The following is a 17,561-nucleotide window of genomic DNA, read 5'->3' on the forward strand; positions in this document are numbered from 1 at the left end:
AAAACAACTTCCTTTGAAGTTTCAAAGCAAGACTCTTTTGATATACGTCAAAGGACCAATTACCTGCTGATCCGATGTCGCGCACAGAACCTTTCATTTTGCTATCACATATTCCAGGGGTGAAGAAATTGTAATTAAGCGATGGTAACCCCTGAAAATCGAAGATAAATATACTAGAAAAATACAAAAAACCAACCATCGCTATCATTCTGACAATCGCCTTGATTCAGAAGTCCTGGAACATGTAAACAAGAGGTGAATGGCTTATTCAAATTAATTTAGTCTAAAGGAAAGCACACCTTACTCGTTTATGTTACCTCTCCCAAGCGGCTTTTAATTTTTAAAGTTGGAATATAAAACGACTTTTATCATTTTGTAGAGTTGTTATTAGCTTAACGTTAATACAACACATATCCTCATCTTTTGAACAAGTTTATTAAAATAAACCTACCGCTAATTTCCATAACACGGATCGTATTATGTTTCATGTCGTGGGTAGTGGGTTTTGGATATATGATCAATGAGACAATCAACAATTACACAAATACAAGTATAGCATGGAAATATCGTATGAGCCATAGCTATGTAGTTCAAACAACAATATCAGTAAAGGGATATACAGTTCGAGTATATATGTATATATCTTTGAAATATCATTGTGCTTTTCTTAATGTTACATTTTTTATATTAGAAATATGACAATTAGTATTCATTACTTGAAAAAGTGTTTTTTTTTTTTTTTTTTTTAGTTTCTCTGTATAAGTTTTGAGTGTCGTAGCCTTTTTCCTTTTTATATGGACTGTTTGGTGGAATATAGGGCAATGACACTTGATGTATACCTGTACAAATGAAGATTGTGTGCGCATGAAATCAATTTTGTTAAGTATTTTTTTATGTAATGTTTTTGGTTCATGACTCGCTTAGAAATTAAATACAGTGTATTTGAAACATAGGTGAAAAAAGATAATAATAACAAAAAAATGCACTATGATGACACTGAAAGAAGAATATCTTTAGCAGATATGGAAAAAGTGAGACAATGGATATTTACAACAATTAAAAAAAATCACTTAAACGATTTATAAATATTCACATTTTTTTTCCTTCCGCATGATTGTATTATAATTGAATATTAGCGTAATGTGAATCCTTGTAAGAAAGATGATACTTCATGACTTTACATAGCTTTATTTAGCTTTCGCACTTGCTCTAGCCTGACTCTCATCTCTCCACTCACTCCCTTTACCGCGTATTCTATTTTTCTCTAAGCTTTCTCACTCATCTACAGTAGTCCTACTTGCCATGCGCCCATGACCGTCTCGCTTGTCTCCGCATTCTCTCTATTCTCTAACTCCCTCTTCCTGTCTTTTCCGCCTGCTTCCCCCTCTCACTTTTTCCTTTTTTTCACTCTCGCTGTCTTTTCCCTCTTACCCTCTCTCGTTCTGTTTTTTTTGTCCCCTTCCCCCTATCGCTTTATGTATTTTCTCACCATCTCTCTGTATTTCTCTCTATCTTTCTGTATTTTCTCTCCACCCCTCTCTCTCTCTACGTTGCTCTTTACTCTCACTCCCCTCCTCTCTATCTCGATTCTCCTCTCTTTCTCTCTATCTCTGTCGGAAAAAATTACTGTTAGAAACAATGAGACTTGTTATTGAGAAAGATATATATGCTATTTATCATTGTCGCATTGGAACCATATATGCATAGAGAAAGACCTTAGTCCTGAGTGCAAAAAAAAAAAAAAAAGAAATATGATCATTTTCTCAAAAAATCCATTTGCAATGGTGATACACGAAATGAATGTAAATGATAGTCAGCCAGCTAGATGATGAAATTGGGGAACGTTGATCATTGGCGGTTTGTTAAACAACAAAACTTATTAAAATGATGATAATCATTATATACAATACAAACATTTTATGTACCCGAGTATTTTGGCTGGGATGATATTTTCGCGATTTTGCGAGTCACCGACGTGATCTCAAAATTTTGCTCAATGAAATTTGAGATTTCGTTGAATTATACAGTGTATATACACTTGAAGTTAAATTGCGAAATTCTGATTCGTTGAAATTTTAATTTTACTAGTTGGTGGTCCAAATCGCAAAAATATTGACCCGCGAAAATAACCGCTTGCACGGTAATTATATTAATACATGTAACGTGTAAAATATGGGATTTAATTGTATATATCAGTGTGCATGTAACACTTACGACCATTCTCTCACTATATAGTACAGCGGATAAGACTCAAATACAAAGGCATACATTTGCACTGCAGTTTGTGATAAGATCATAAAATTTGGCATATAAGACCTCCGAAATCTTCTATTCGATTAATACATTGAAAAATGTGTGTATATCGAATTTGATGCTTTATCAAAAAGTGCGGTATTTTTCTACAATCTGCTAGACTATTATGATAAAGCATATGATCATATCATGCGTAATCTCAAGCAGCAAGAAATTTTCCTGTATTTTCCATCAGGCGTATGAAGTATCTGAATATCAGCTGATAAATATATTCTATTAATTCATGTGAACTTAATATTATCTATGAAACAATAATTGATATACTGTTATCTGACAGCTCAAAATGTGCATAGTTCATCAGTAGCTATGTGATATGATATACAAAATCAATTTTACTTTCTTCATGTTGTATACCAATGCCTTCATACATCATAGTGGTATTTGAATTCAAATCAACTTAAATGATATCATATGATAATATTATCATAATATATTATCATACCATGTATTATACAGTTGATCCGCAAGTAATGTCAACAAAACCAATTAAATTTACAATAGTCGAATACTTCAAATAAAAAGGGTTACCGTGTTCTTCCCATTAAGTGCCCACGGCGGTTAAAAAATTGAGGGGTCATTCACCACAATTTTGCACAAACAAGTAGCAAGCAATACATTTTACAAATTAAAAGAAACTATATTTCGCAGTGTGTAAGTTTTACCTGGAAATCGATCACGTGGCGTAAGCTTACACGCCGGAAAATATGGTACATGTATACGATTTTCAAATTTTCAGTAATACCCTCAAAATGGGGGAGGGGCGTTTATAGGGACAAGGATACATATTGGGTCGAATACGGTTTTAAGTCTACAATTTCAAGTTAATATGGTCCATCTGTATATTATATACATGAGCCCAGCGTTATGACCATTCCTTAAATTTAAGGAATCGCTTAACTAAGAATTTTCCATAGGAAGGTATTTCAAATTTTAAGGAAGGCTCCTTAACTTAATATTTTCCTGAACTTCTGTAATGCTTTCCTATGGAGAATTTTAAGCTGAAGAATTCCTTAAATTTAATGACAGCTTATGAAACTGGGCCATAACTGGACACATAACCTTGATTAACAACCTATAAGAATATAACTTTGATCATACATGGATGAAAGAACAATTTACGTTATACAGTCATTTAGAGTGTTTGGTTATAATCTGATGTATAAGCCAAATCCTTTGACGTTCATTTCGTCGGTAATTCGGTCAAAGTAAGCCTCATCTGGAAAGGGTCGAGTAATCTGGTCTACAAGTGATTCCTTTAGCGTCCAGTTCGCCAGTAACTCGGTCAAGGTAAGCTTCATCTGGAGAGGGTCTGGTAATCTGGTCTACAAGCCGATTCCTTTGGCGTTAAGTTCGTCAGTAACTCGGTCAAGGTATTCATCATCTGGGTAACCAAACCTGAACCACAATAAACAAGATTTGTTAATGTTACCGCGAGTTACCCAACCAGGAGTTGATGGTTATATACTCTAGAGAATGACGGAGATCTCTCGACAGATCAAACAGGAATAGAAATCTATGAATGATAAACGATATGAAGAACTGACCGTTCAGGACCACCTTCCCGGCATGTCTTGTGGCAGATGTCGTTCCAGGTAACAACATTAACCTCTCCAGTTGTACTTGATTGACCAACCGTGAAGATCAGTCTTTGTTCAAAGGCTTCTTTAAGCATCTTGAGGACCCTTTGACCTTGTGTATTGTCTGGTAAATACGCCTGACGATTAAGGCCCTTGTATTCCTCTCCTGGCTCTGGGTGTTCTTCCTGTAAACGACAAAGTTAACCGGAATCTAATTACATGTCAATTTTAGGTAAAAATAGGTCAAGCTTTTCATGTCAAATTCAAGCATTTTGCCTGTGTATGGTGATCAAATATTTTAAATTCAGAAGGTTTTGTATATGATATAGCTTGTTCTAAAGTTGAAGAATGTGAAGAAAATGTGAAGGTTTAAAGTGTTATTAGTTAAAGAAAGCAGAAATGAATAATCAATTGAATACAGTGATCCTTGGTGCATAACTCATCATAGAGTATTGTGAACAATAGGAAGAACATGCATTGTTCATTGTTTGCATTGTTACTTGTTTTATCAAGGAACTATATGATCTTACCATTGCAATTATCGTAATTTCAATAAGATTACACCCACATTAACTATATTGTATATAAGGTGTAACTATGCCTTGGCTACTTACACCTTGTTTGCCATCTGGAAAATCATAGTTGATGATGAAGGTCTTATGTCCGGGATATCCTGGCAGAGATTTGTCGTCTTTGTAGACTTCAGCCACTCCTTTGACCGGTTGGTTCCCCTGTACAACTGTGTACACGGTGCCACATACAGGACACACTGGCTTCTGTTGGAAGGATTCAGAAATTCACTCTTTACAGAACTTATGACCACACTTCTTCAGTTTTACTGGATCTTCGAAACTGTCCATACATATAACACAGTCATCTCCAGTCTCGTCGCCACCTGCGGCACCTATAGCACCACCTCGGTGTGAACTGGATCCACCGCTCAATATTATCATATTGTCTTTCCAAACTGATCAATGCTAATTTTCCTGGAAAACCTTCTACTGTCACTCCTCCATGTTTCAATTTTATGACAATGGCCGTCTGTCTGAAATCTTCCATGGGTTTTCTTTGACTCAACACCAGGTATTGTATCATAGTAGCCAGAAGCGCCAAGCGGTTTGTTTGGAGAGCGCTGAGGCAAGGGCCGCTTCATTTGAGTCAAATGTTTTACTTGTTTGTGGAATGTATCTTTCAAAACTTTGATGTGATCTTCTCTCAGGTCTACCAGATGGATTTCCATCAAGCTGATCATTTCAGGTCTCCGAGTAAAATCATCTATAGCTCTAAACATGACTTCGGAACATTTCTCAACATAAAGCCGTGTTTCCAAAGATTCTTAAATAAAAAGGTCAATAAATAAGTACGCTAAGAAAATTAGCCCCAACTACTAATATTTAGATAGATTGGCTGTAAAATTGTTAAGGTTTTTTTATGCACAGTAAACGAGGATGTTTTCGTGTGTGGATATTTTTGTTTTCAAATTGTGTGCGGTCCATGTCATAATGTGGGTGCTGTACATTTATAATCGTAATTATTCACATATCACGTTTGGACCTTCACAGAAATTTCTGAAAATTTCAACATCATGAAAAATTCAACTTTTACAGTAATAGACATTGGTATGATATTCATTTACTTTACTTTTGATAACAAAGAGACCAGCCTGTCACTTTCACAAATTTCACAGATATGAAAACGTTGGCAGGTAAACACATAGCTACACCATTTATTCAAGTGAATTTGGATTTAGGCAACAGATATGCCATATAAGGTATTCTGTGATATGATCAGAATTTGCTAAAAAGGACAATATCTCTAGTAAAATTTCAAACGAACAATGATATGCAAATTTTAAACAGTACTGTACCTGAACTTAGGATGGACATGGCTATCCTCTTCAGTGGTTGACACTTCTTTTGTTTCTTGTTTTCTCTTGATAAAGTATTGGCTTGACTGAGAACTTTTAACACAATATTTTTCAAGCCATATAGCTCTCGTTGTGTGTTGGAGGAACATAGGGTGAGAAACTTTTCATAATAATGCGATATATGCAACGGAGGTGTTTCATTTTGTTTGGTTTAAAGAACAAAATCTGTCCTTCTTGCAACTCTTCATTTGGAGAGAAGACATTTTTTTTGAATTGATTCCATTTTGTCTGACCGTTAGCCTCATCTATAAACTTAGAAATATCTCCTTCATGCTCCGGACCATCTGTAGATACAATAGCATCAACATTCAAGTCTATGATATTTGCAGAATAAATGAATACCTTCAACTTTTCTCTGAAGATAAAACATTTCTCTTTTTCACTAAATACACAAGGTATACGTGGTTTTCTTCTGCCTACATGATGATAACCTTGGTGACCACCATCATGACGTTGAGGATAACCTTGGTGATCATCGTGACGTTGAGGATAACCTTGGTGACCATCGTGACGTTGGGGATAACCTTGGTGACCATCGTGACGTTGAGGATAACCTTGGTGACCACCATCATGACGTTGAGGATAATCTTGGTGACCATCGTGACGTTGAGGATAACCTTGGTGACCATCGTTACGTTGAGGATAACCTTGGTGACCATCATGACGTTGAGGATAACCTTGGTAACCATCGTGACGTTGAGGATAACCTTGGTGACCATCGTGACGTTGAGGATAACCTTGATGATCATCATGACGTTGAGGATAACCTTGGTGACCATCATGACGTTGAGGATAACCTTGGTGACCATCTTGACGTTGAGGATAACCTTGGTGACCATCATGACGTTGGGGATAACCTTGATGATCATCATGACGTTGAGGATAACTTTGATGACCTTCATGACCTTCAGAATAGATTTGAATACCTTGTCCAGCATTCCAATCCTTTTTGCCATCCCAACTTTTGTTGAAGTTGCTACCCTTGCCAGCCTTCGGATGTTGAAAAACCAAGGTGTATGGTGTATTTTTTTCATAATCATTCGATTCCTCAGTAAAAAAGGCCAAGCAACTTTTTTGAGTCATCTTCATCAAACTTCTCAATTAATTTCTGAAATATCAACACAACACTATTCTGAAAACAATCACGTAATTCAATCATACCAATTGATTGCAGGATGGATGGTGAACAACATAACAACTATTTAGCCAATATAAAAAACTACTGAACAGCAGATTAGAATTAATTAAGAACACATTACAACTGTTGAACAGCAACATCCCCTCTACCCAAAGAACATTCACCAAACATTTTATAACTTAAAAGGACTTTTAAATACTATGTGTCCTACTGGGCTTTGCCCCTCCAACACAAACGGGTGAAAGTAACCATCCATACAAAATCTTATCATAGTATGTCCATCCAGCACCAGGTGTCAGAGTACTTATTTGTGCAAAATCTGCATGATCCCCTTTCCCGTTAGGATGTTTCCAAACAAATGTGTATATTCATCAAGCACTTCATGATTATAGCAACAATTTAAGTAATCCCTCCCATTTCTCCGATCTTATCCTGCCCCAGGGAAGTCTGGAGAGAGGGTCACCATTCACCGGTATGCAAAATCTGATCCTCATCCCCAAAGGATGTGTCTGACCAAATTTGTATAAATTCACCAAGCATTTTATGACAAGTAATGATTTAATGGAATTCACCCAGACTTCTTGTACCAATTTTTTAAAGGTACCATATTTATGCGAAATCTGATCCCTGTCCCCCAAGGATGTTTCCAACCAAATTTGGTGTAAATTAATCAATAACTTTAAAATAAGTAACAACTTTCCCCAGGGAAATAAGAGTAACCATATACTGGTATGCAAAATCTGCTCCCCTTCCCCAAAGGATCTTTCTGGCCAAAAAGTACAAATTCATCAGGTACTTTGTGGCAAGTAATAATTTAATTTAATTCTCTCTATTTCTTAAGACCTTTTGGGCTCCACCACTCCAGCACCAAGGGAGGGGGTGAGGGGAACAAAATCACAATTTATGCAAAGTCTGATCCCACTCCCCGAGAATGATTCCAACCAAATTTTTCTTTAATCCATATTTCATGACTAATACTAGTAGCATCTGTGTTTTTCCCCTATCAGGCCCTGTCCCTCCAGTCCCGGGGAAGTTAGAATGGCAAAGTCCTCATTGATATTATAAATTTGATTCCCTTCCACAAGGAAGTTTCTAACAAATTTGGTATAAATTCATCAAGTACTTCATGACATGTATAATGACTAAAAGGAATCATTCAGACCTAAGCCTATTGAACCCACCCCGGCCTCCAGCCCAAAGTGAAAAGGGGAGTGTTGAGAGTCACAATTTATGCAAAATATGATAAAATTCCCCAAAGTTATATTCCTAACCAAGTCTTATGTACTTGAATTCGCCAATCACTTTCACTAACAAGGGTTTGAAGTACGTATTCACTCTATGTTTCTATTGGGCCGTGCATACCCCTCTAGTTTGGAGAAACCATTTATCAAAAATCTTATCCCCTTCCTTCCAATGATGTTTCTGACAAGTTTGGCTACAATCCATAGAATAGTTTATGATTGAGTGCATTTAAAAGTATATGGGTCCCCAATTAGAACCTGCTATCCCTCAAGCCCAATGGAGTAAAAGTTACCATTTGTGCAAAATCTCCCTTCTTCCCCCAAGCATGTTTCAACCTAAATCCATATAACACTTTAAGATTATACCTGTAGTAATAATTTGAAGTAATTCCCCTATTTCTCCTATATGTATAGATGGCATAGATTGATCAGTCTCAGAGAGAAAATTACTAAATTTAAACAAAAAATTGAACACAAAAAACTATTGGAAACAGTGATGCATGACATGACATTTTCTGGACAACAGGACAACTTGATTCCTACAAAATGGCTACTGGATAATAAAAGTACAATCTATATATGTGGCAATATTAGGTTGGCGCATTGACATTAGGAAACCTTTCACAAAAAAAAAAAAAAAAAAAAAAAAAAAATAAGACAACTGCATTGTACATGTACACTGAACAACTCGACAACTACGTGGCATTTTAAGACAACCAAACAGTGTGTACAGTTTCGTTATTTGTTGTTTACTTACCTCAGGCTGACGTGTTGTTGGAACTCTGTCACTCCCCTCAAGGCTATAATGTGTATATTGCCAGCCATCTTCTAGGATGCAGTTATGAATTGGAAGTTTCTTTCATCATCTTTATAGAAACAGAATATCTGAAAATACCGATAAAATTCAAACATTCCAAGATTAAATGCCATAGCTGTCTATTTGTGCGAATTAGTAAAAATACGTTTATTTGTACAGTGCAGGAAGTAAATTAATAACGGATTTCCTGTATAATCATATGTAATGTACGAAAATTATGTGGAAACATATACTTTACCGCTGCAGTTGTCATCGTCCAAAGCCTCCAGTCCAACAGCTGATTCCGTCAAAAACGAAACCGAAAGTAGGTAAAACCAGATAGAGATAGATAAGTACTGGTGTGGTAAAACTTGTATGTGCATGTCATAATCACGTCACTTAAAAATAATTTTGTTTCAAATAAATATTGAAAAGTGTGATTTTCTTTATTTTCTTACATTCGTCGTACTAGGCTTAAGCTTTCTTTTTCATGACAAAAATAACTCACAGTACTGCAAGTGTTAAATTTACTGTACAGTACATAAATTATATGTCTTTCAAATAAAAATATATGTATATATTTGTTTTTATAAATATTACAGTTTCTTCACAAGATATATTTATGTATAAAGTCCATATTTTTTTAATTTTTGTCTTTGAGCTGCCGAAGTGTTAGTTCTGGACCGCCGTCAATTTGAAACTTATAACTTTACATTACACTTATTCTAACTCCAATGACAAGAGAGCGATCATCCGATAATACAATATCCCATAATGCCCTAGCGCGCAACGGGAGTTCTGGTTGCTTGGTATATGTAAACAAAACGATTGCGGAAACAAGTTCCCGTCGTTTATACTCGAGTAAATGTAGAGCTGTGCTTTTGTGACTGGATAATAGGTTGACGGAATTCGAAATTATCAAATGTTAATTAAAAAAATGTGTTTTGCACAATAATCCGTCGATTTTTAATACATAAAGAGTCGAAGATATGAATTACCCGCGTATATTCATCTAAATGTATATATATAGCATCAGCTGTAACAGTTACGTTGATTTTTCCTGTCAGCATTCTGTTAGTGTATGTGTCCTCATCTCTAGTCTCTGCTGTCTTTCCATTTCTTCTATATACAAGTAAGTATCTCATTTATGGCCTATGTTAACAGTTTCAATCGAAAAAATGCACGTTTACCGTAAATCTATGTATAAAAGCTTAAACTTTCATATGTATCCTAATGTTTGTAACAGCTTTGTGAAAGACAACCAAAGATTTAGCCACAATCGAAATCACTGATGCTAATGTTGATATACATTAGAAATAATGTAAATATATTTTACAAAATATTTCAAGTAATGAATTGTGTAATATCTAGAAATAAATAAAAAAATTTTATAAAGTTTAGATTTATCCATGCTATTTTAAAGTTAAATATTCTGTGTGTACATATATCATTAATAATACATCAAATTTTGTCCATTTCAAACATAAATATAGTATTATTAATAATAAATAATGTAATGCTACATATATAAATTATATGATGTTAAAATCAATTGGTATTTAATTAAATTTTAAATGTTACATAATTAATTATATCAGCTGATTTGCAGTTAGCAAATACTTTATATAAATATTGTATATTTGGATACTCATTAATCAATCAATGATTATAAAACAAAAATAATAATATCCTCCATTTCAAATTGCAGTCTTACAACCAAAATGTTTCAAGAATATGTCATCAAAGAAATATATTGCTGGCCCATTCAAAACCTAATGATTAATAAAGATGTTGCTGGATTAAAGGCAGACGACTTGAAAAAATTGTGCATTCCATGACGTTAATGTAACTTTCCCTAAAAAAGCCCAAGCTATATTTTTATGTCATGCTTTGGGAATATCAACAACTGGATCAGGAGAATTTAATGATAAACTTTTATATATACTTAATAATTCCATAAACTCATTTACTCCAAAATAACTTTTTTCCTGTATAAACTACTGTAAATTTTATCAAGCTAATCATATGTAATGTACGAACTAAATTATGTGGAAACATACACTTTACAGCTGTGTAGTTGTCATCGTCCAAAACCTCCAGTCCAACAGCTGATTCCGTCAAAAACGAAACCGAAAGTAGGTAAAACCAGATAGAGATAGATAAGTACTGGTGTGGTAAAACTTGTATGTGCATGTCATAATCACGTCACTTAAAATAATTTTGTTTCAAATAAATATTGAAAAGTGTGATTTTCTTTATTTTCTCACATTCGTCGTACTAAGCTTAAGCTTTCTTTTTCATGACAAAAATAACTCACAGTACTGCAAGTGTTAAATTTACTGTACAGTACATAAATTATATGTCTTTCAAATAAAAATATATGTATATATTTGTTTTTATAAATATTACAGTTTCTTCACAAGATATACCTATGTAAAGTCCATATTTTTTAAATTTGTCTTTGAGCTGCCGAAGTGTTAGTTCTGGACCGCCGTCAATTTGAAACTTATACTTTACATTACACTTATTCTACCTCCAATGACAAGAGAGCGATCCGATATTACAATATCCCATAATGCCTAGCGCGCAACAGGAGTTCTGGTTGCTTGGTATATGTAAACAAACGATTGCGGAACAAGTTCCCGTCTCAGAGTTTATACAGATAAAACGAGTAAATGTAGATACAACTGTTGCTTTTGTGAAAGCATAATAGGTTGACGGAATTTCGAAATTATCAAATGTTAATAAAAAATAATGTGTTTTGCACAATAATCCGTCGATTTTTAATACATAAAGAGTCGAAGATATGAATTACCCGCGTATATTCATCTAAATGTATATATATAGCATCAGCTGTAACAGTTACGTTGATTTTTCCTGTCAGCATTCTGTTAGTGTATGTGTCCTCATCTCTAGTCTCTGCTGTCTTTCCATTTCTTCTATATACAAGTAAGTATCTCATTTATGGCCTATGTTAACAGTTTCAATCGAAAAAATGCACGTTTGCCGTAAATCTATGTATAAAAGCTTAAACTTTCATATGTATCCTAATGTTTGTAACAGCTTTGTGAAAGACAACCAAAGATTTAGCCACAATCGAAATCACTCATGCTAATGTTGATATACATTAGAAATAATGTAAATATATTTTACAAAATATTTCAAGTAATGAATTGTGTAATATCTAGAAATAAATAAAAAAATTTTATAAAGTTTAGATTTATCCATGCTATTTTAAAGTTAAATATTCTGTGTGTACATATATCATTAATAATACACCAAATTTTGTCCATTTCAAACATAAATATAGTATTAATAATAAATAATGTTATGCTACATATATAAATTATACGATGTTAAAATCAATTGGTATTTAATTAAATTTTAAATATAACATAATTAATTATATCAACTGATTTGCAGTTAGCAAATACCTTATATAAATATTGTATATTTGGATACTCATTAATCAATCAATGAATATGAATCAAAAATAAAAATCTCCTCCATTTCAAATTGCAGTCTTACAACCAAAATGTTTCAAGAATATGTCATCAAAGAAATCTATATAGTGCTGGCCCATTCAAAACCTTTAAGATTAATAAAAATGTTGCTGGATTAAAGGCAGACGACTTGAAAAAAATGTGCATATTCCATGACATTGATGTAACTTTCCCTAAAAAGCCAAAGTCATATTTTTATGTCATGCTTTGGGAATATCAACAACTGGATCAGGAGAATTTTTATGATAAACTTTTATACATACTTAATAATTCCATAAACTCATTTACTCCAAAACAACTTGAGGAATACCAACAACTTACTCCGAAATATTTAAGTACAATTAAACATTGGACCAATGTTTTAACATTAGTACCTGACATTGATGTATCTACTGCCAGAACTTACAAACTCTCAAGACCGTATTAAAACAAATTGTCCATTCAGTGAAATATTACGATAATCCTGACTCAGAAACATTCAGCATTGTATGTGCAAGATGTAATCCATCTCGATCTACAAATTCTGATGATGTGAAAGTTGTTTTTGTGTTCATAGACAAATTAAGTGGTGTTCCCTATGGAGGATTTTGTACATATACAGTGGGAAATTAACAAACTTGTAGCCATATGGGAGCAACCTTGTTCTCCATATCTGACTTAGTAGCGAGTTGGTCAACAACAGACAAGTTTGCTTTCCTGTACAGACAAACTTTGCCAATAGTCTGACCCAAAAGGCGCATTTTCTAAACCATCTACTTTTGATGAACTTCCCATTTATAAAAAAAAAAAAAAAAAGATCAAAAGAACTTCAAAGGATTTTGGATCTGATTTACCAAACTATGATGATGTACTTGATCTAAGAGTAAACCTATTTACAGCTACACACCATCTTGGACAGTATTGTTCAGCAGTACATATTTTAAACTGTGATTGGTTTAAGCAGCACAATGATACTCTTCCATTTGTTGAAACAGTATTGGCGGAGAATTTAGAAGAACATAGCCATTCAATTGCTTACAGTTGTGAAATAACTGTTGCTTCAACACCTATCCCCCATATACGACCTGTGTAGACGCCTATCTTTGGAGGAGTCAAATTTAGATGCCATAGTGTCGAATATAACCTATTCACAAAGTGATCGAGATAAAATTGAAGTGCTGACACGTGGTCAGAATGAAAATCTTGAATGGTTTGAGCATGGAAAAGGCTCAATTACTGGTAGTAACTTTGGTAAGGTTTTACGGGTAGTTGAGAAAAACACCTTGCCATGTAAATCTTTAATCACTGACTGTCGCCATGCCTCACATTAGCTCAGGCAAGCAGGCTTGAAGAAGATAGCCATGTCCAACCTTGGTACAGGTAAAGTACAGTATTGATTACTACCGATGTATTGGGTGTTTGGACTTCATGTAACAATGTTCCTATCTGCGGGGAATATTGATTTGGGCTCGATCCGCCCATCAGAATGATGTTTTCTGTTTACATTGTATGGAGTGATATTGTTATACAACCAGTGAGAATTTTATGTCTACTGTCACCTTCAAATAATGGACTTATGTTGCCTAGTAATATGTCTGATGAAAGTGACAGGGTACCCATCGTACTAGTTATCGAAACGTTACATATAAAATTTTCCTAGGTCGTGTATCATTAGCATAATACTTTTCATCCTTTCTACTATGTTTAGAAATGGTATGTCTCTGTCAGAACTTCCGATCAATTTAGTTTCACGAAGAGATCTGTAAATGTTAAGACTAATTCTGTAGTGGTGCGCGCTGCTATTTAGGGCTTTATATCTGTTATCATAGAAAGGACTATGTGCAGTATGCTCTGGGTTAATTATGGCTTCCTCATCCAGTAAATGTTCAGAATTTATTTATATAATACATGAATTCATTTATGATGGTAATTTTCAATACTCGCAGCTCTAGTTGCCATTGGAGTTATATGAAATACATAAATGAAGAGAATGTCATTTTTGGCATACCTTAAAAACGTGAACAAAAGTCATCCTCGAATATCAGCCTTAGTTGAGAAATAGGGGGAAATGTCTAGAAAATAATACTTGCTGAAAACAAGCTATAGATCAAATTTGAAATTCAGGAAATCGATGGACTGTCGTCCAAACCTGTAACGGGCTCTCAATTCGAATTCCTGGTCGGTGTATGCACCGTCCAAGATGGCTTGGTGTCGATAGACGCGCGGTTTCCTCCTCCGAGGCACCACCACAACCATCCTGGCGGCCATATTTGACGACTCGTTAAATATTTAATCGAGGGTTCTCAAGTGATTAAAGTTAACGATTAATTAGAAAGTCATTAAATGTTAACTTTTTTTGAACAACAGTTAACGACATCGTTAAATTTTAACGACTCGCTAACTATGGTTTAACGATGTCGTTAACTTAACGATAGTTTTGAACAACCGGGCCCTGGATATAAAGTATGAGGTATCCTACTCTAAAATCATGAAATATTATTAACACTGTTTTACTCAAAGCAATAAATAATTAATTTCTGTTTTTTAAGATGACTTGGAATCTCCGCTTTATGTCGAGAAATGTTCAGAAGTCATGTTTAGAGCTTTAAACAGACCCATTTGATGGAAGTCCATCTGGTCGACCTGAGAAAAGATCCAATTGTCAATATTTTAAACGAACACTCCACAGACAGGTCAAAGAGTTGACTGAATCATGAAGCGAACCTTGCCTCCAACACCGCGTCCTAAGAAACGAATTAATGAAATAATGTATTAATAAATTATCTAAGTATCATTCACAAAATTTTGTTTAATATAAATCTTGAAAATTTTATTTTATTATCTCGAACATATCAGATAATATTCTCTGCTCACTGCTTTTTATGGTATTTCCTGTTATAGTGTAAAAAGTGTGTACATTTAATTTCATTGTTGTGAAGTCATTGCTATTACCTTAACACAGTAAAATACACCAAACATTTTCCTTTCATTGCAGTCACAAGCATAACCTTTTGGTAAGACCAACTAAACAAAGAAGAGCAAGAGATGTAGGTTTGGTTCGTTAATTATAGTTACTATTAATCGAGCAAATTACTATATCTTATTCAGTATTTTGTGTCTTTCTTAATGTAGTATAACAAATTTTCCATAAATGACCCCCGGGGGCCTTAGAGATGGGGTCAAAAGGGGTCAAATAGGCTAAAACTTCAAAAATCTTCTGAAATTCAAGAAATGGTAGAATCAGATACTTTTCATAGATGGAAAGGTCTTACGGTCCTTTACGAAAATTGTGAATTATACTTGTATGACCCTTGGGTCTCACGTTTCCCCCTGGGGAGGGGGTTAAATTTACTATAGTTTATGTAGGGAAAACATAGTTTTGAACATTTTATGGTCATTTGTAATAGGAAAAAATTCAAATGTTGTCAGAATTATCTGTATTAGGTGGCCATTGAATCCTATTAAATCATGTCCGTGACTGACCCCCAGGAGCCTTAGGGGCGGGGTCAAAAGGAGTCAAATAGGCCAAAACTTCAAAAATCTTCTTCTGAAATTCTGGAAATGTAGAATCAAATACTTTTCATAGATTGAAAGGTCTTTGCATTTATTGTGAATTATATGATCCTGGGGTCTTACGTTTCTCCCTAGGGAGGGAGTTAAATTTACTTTAGTTTATACAGGGAATTAAAACACATTTATGGGCATTTTTTTGCTCAATTTTCAGAGTAAACGAGTCAAACCTTGTTAAAATTATTAGCCTAGGATAGCATTTTAACATCATATGCATATTGGTCCTGGCTGACACCCTGGGAGCAGATGAGCGGGGCAAAAAGGGTCTTCTTCAGAAATTCTGGAATTGGTAGAATCAAATACTCTTTGTAGATGGAAAGGCCTTTTGGTGTTTTATAAATCTGTGAATTATATCACCCTGGGTCTCACGTTACCCCCTGGGGAGGGGTCAAGTTTTCTTTAGTTTATATGAACACATTTATGAACTTTTTTGCTCAATTTTCATAGGATTGAGTCAAACTTGATTAGAGTTAATTATTAGCCTGAGATATAGAAGTTTAATATCCATATCAGTCCTCGCTGACCCCCTGGAGGACCAGAGGGGCGGGACAAAACAGGGTCAAAATGACTAAAATTTCAAAAAGTTTCTGAGTTCACAGGTTTGATGGAAGCAAATATTCATCATAGATTGAAGAGTCAAATTTGTAAAATCCCTAACCGACATCAAGGGCCAGTATATAGTGTTAATATGTCTTTTTTTAATTCTATATCTGTACTCAGGTGACCGTTAAGACCTATGGGCCTCTTGATTCATTTTAAGTATTATTAATTCACCTGGTCAAAATGACCAAAGTGGGCTTTTGCGGGCCCGTGGTGCGGGGCAAAAAGGGTCTATTATGCTATTTTGATATAAACGACTTCTCTGAAACTAATGATGGGAGAGTACACATAATGCAATGGTCATTAAGCATCCTTATAGGGTGGGAATTCAAAATTGTACAAATGATAGGGTTAACCCCCCTCCCGGGGGCCTGAGTGACAGGGCCAAAAGGGATCAATATAGCGACTTTCATATGAAAAGCTTCTTCTCTTAGATACTTAGCATTGACTAACACTCGTAGTCGTATGATATTGATAGCATCATTATATGGTTGGAATTTAAAATTAAACAAATCGTCAAGTCAATTTTTATATTTCTGATTAGAAGAGTTTTTGCAATAATTAGTAAAAAAAACAAACAAACAAAAAAAAAAAAAAAAAAACAGGTGGGCGATACAGGCCTTCTGTTATATTCATCTTTGCGTAGTGAATCACAACTTTGTATGGTTTCTTAAAGATGCTATACCGCTGACAAATGGTATTATTCTCTATCAAAAAACAGAAGCAGAAGAATAAGTATGAAAGTTAATTATTTTACACCATTACCACCATTGAAACGTTTAAGCTTCTGATTTTACTACAAGATAAAATATCAAAAATAATTAATTGCGTCCTGATAAAATTCCATGACATCATATCCTCTAACAAGATTGATTGCGCATGCACCAGAAGGAAAATAAATTGTTTTATATTATTTT

At 34.4% G+C, this 17,561-nt stretch overlaps 2 protein-coding genes and 1 long non-coding RNA gene across 4 annotated transcripts; all 3 read right to left on the bottom strand.

Annotated features, from left to right (window-relative positions):
* Positions 1-3,635: 3,635 nt before the first annotated feature.
* Positions 3,636-5,776, bottom strand: LOC138334496 (probable E3 ubiquitin-protein ligase DTX3). The gene is made up of 5 exons (XM_069283154.1): positions 5,758-5,776; positions 5,062-5,225; positions 4,505-4,666; positions 3,858-4,075; positions 3,636-3,708 (listed from the first exon to the last, which is right to left on the bottom strand). The coding sequence occupies exons 1-5, from the start codon at positions 5,774-5,776 to the stop codon at positions 3,636-3,638; spliced, it is 636 nt and encodes a 211-aa protein (XP_069139255.1).
* Positions 5,510-6,736, bottom strand: LOC138335087 (uncharacterized). Its single transcript, XM_069284007.1, has 2 exons — positions 6,705-6,736; positions 5,510-6,674 (listed from the first exon to the last, which is right to left on the bottom strand). The coding sequence occupies exons 1-2, from the start codon at positions 6,717-6,719 to the stop codon at positions 6,234-6,236; spliced, it is 456 nt and encodes a 151-aa protein (XP_069140108.1). The 5' UTR covers positions 6,720-6,736; the 3' UTR covers positions 5,510-6,233.
* Positions 6,737-6,747: 11 nt separating this feature from the next.
* On the bottom strand, positions 6,748-11,227 carry LOC138335088 (uncharacterized). Of its 2 annotated transcripts, XR_011210231.1 has the most exons (4): positions 11,053-11,227; positions 9,252-9,290; positions 8,954-9,081; positions 6,748-6,925 (listed from the first exon to the last, which is right to left on the bottom strand). It is a non-coding gene; the product is annotated as an uncharacterized lncRNA (long non-coding RNA). The 2 variants fall into 2 exon arrangements; XR_011210230.1 differs by lacking the exon at positions 11,053-11,227 and having other exon boundaries at positions 9,252-9,524.
* Positions 11,228-17,561: the final 6,334 nt, after the last annotated feature.

This window comes from Argopecten irradians, chromosome 11 (assembly GCF_041381155.1).
Source record: "Argopecten irradians isolate NY chromosome 11, Ai_NY, whole genome shotgun sequence".
Lineage (NCBI taxonomy): Eukaryota > Metazoa > Mollusca > Bivalvia > Pectinida > Pectinidae > Argopecten > Argopecten irradians.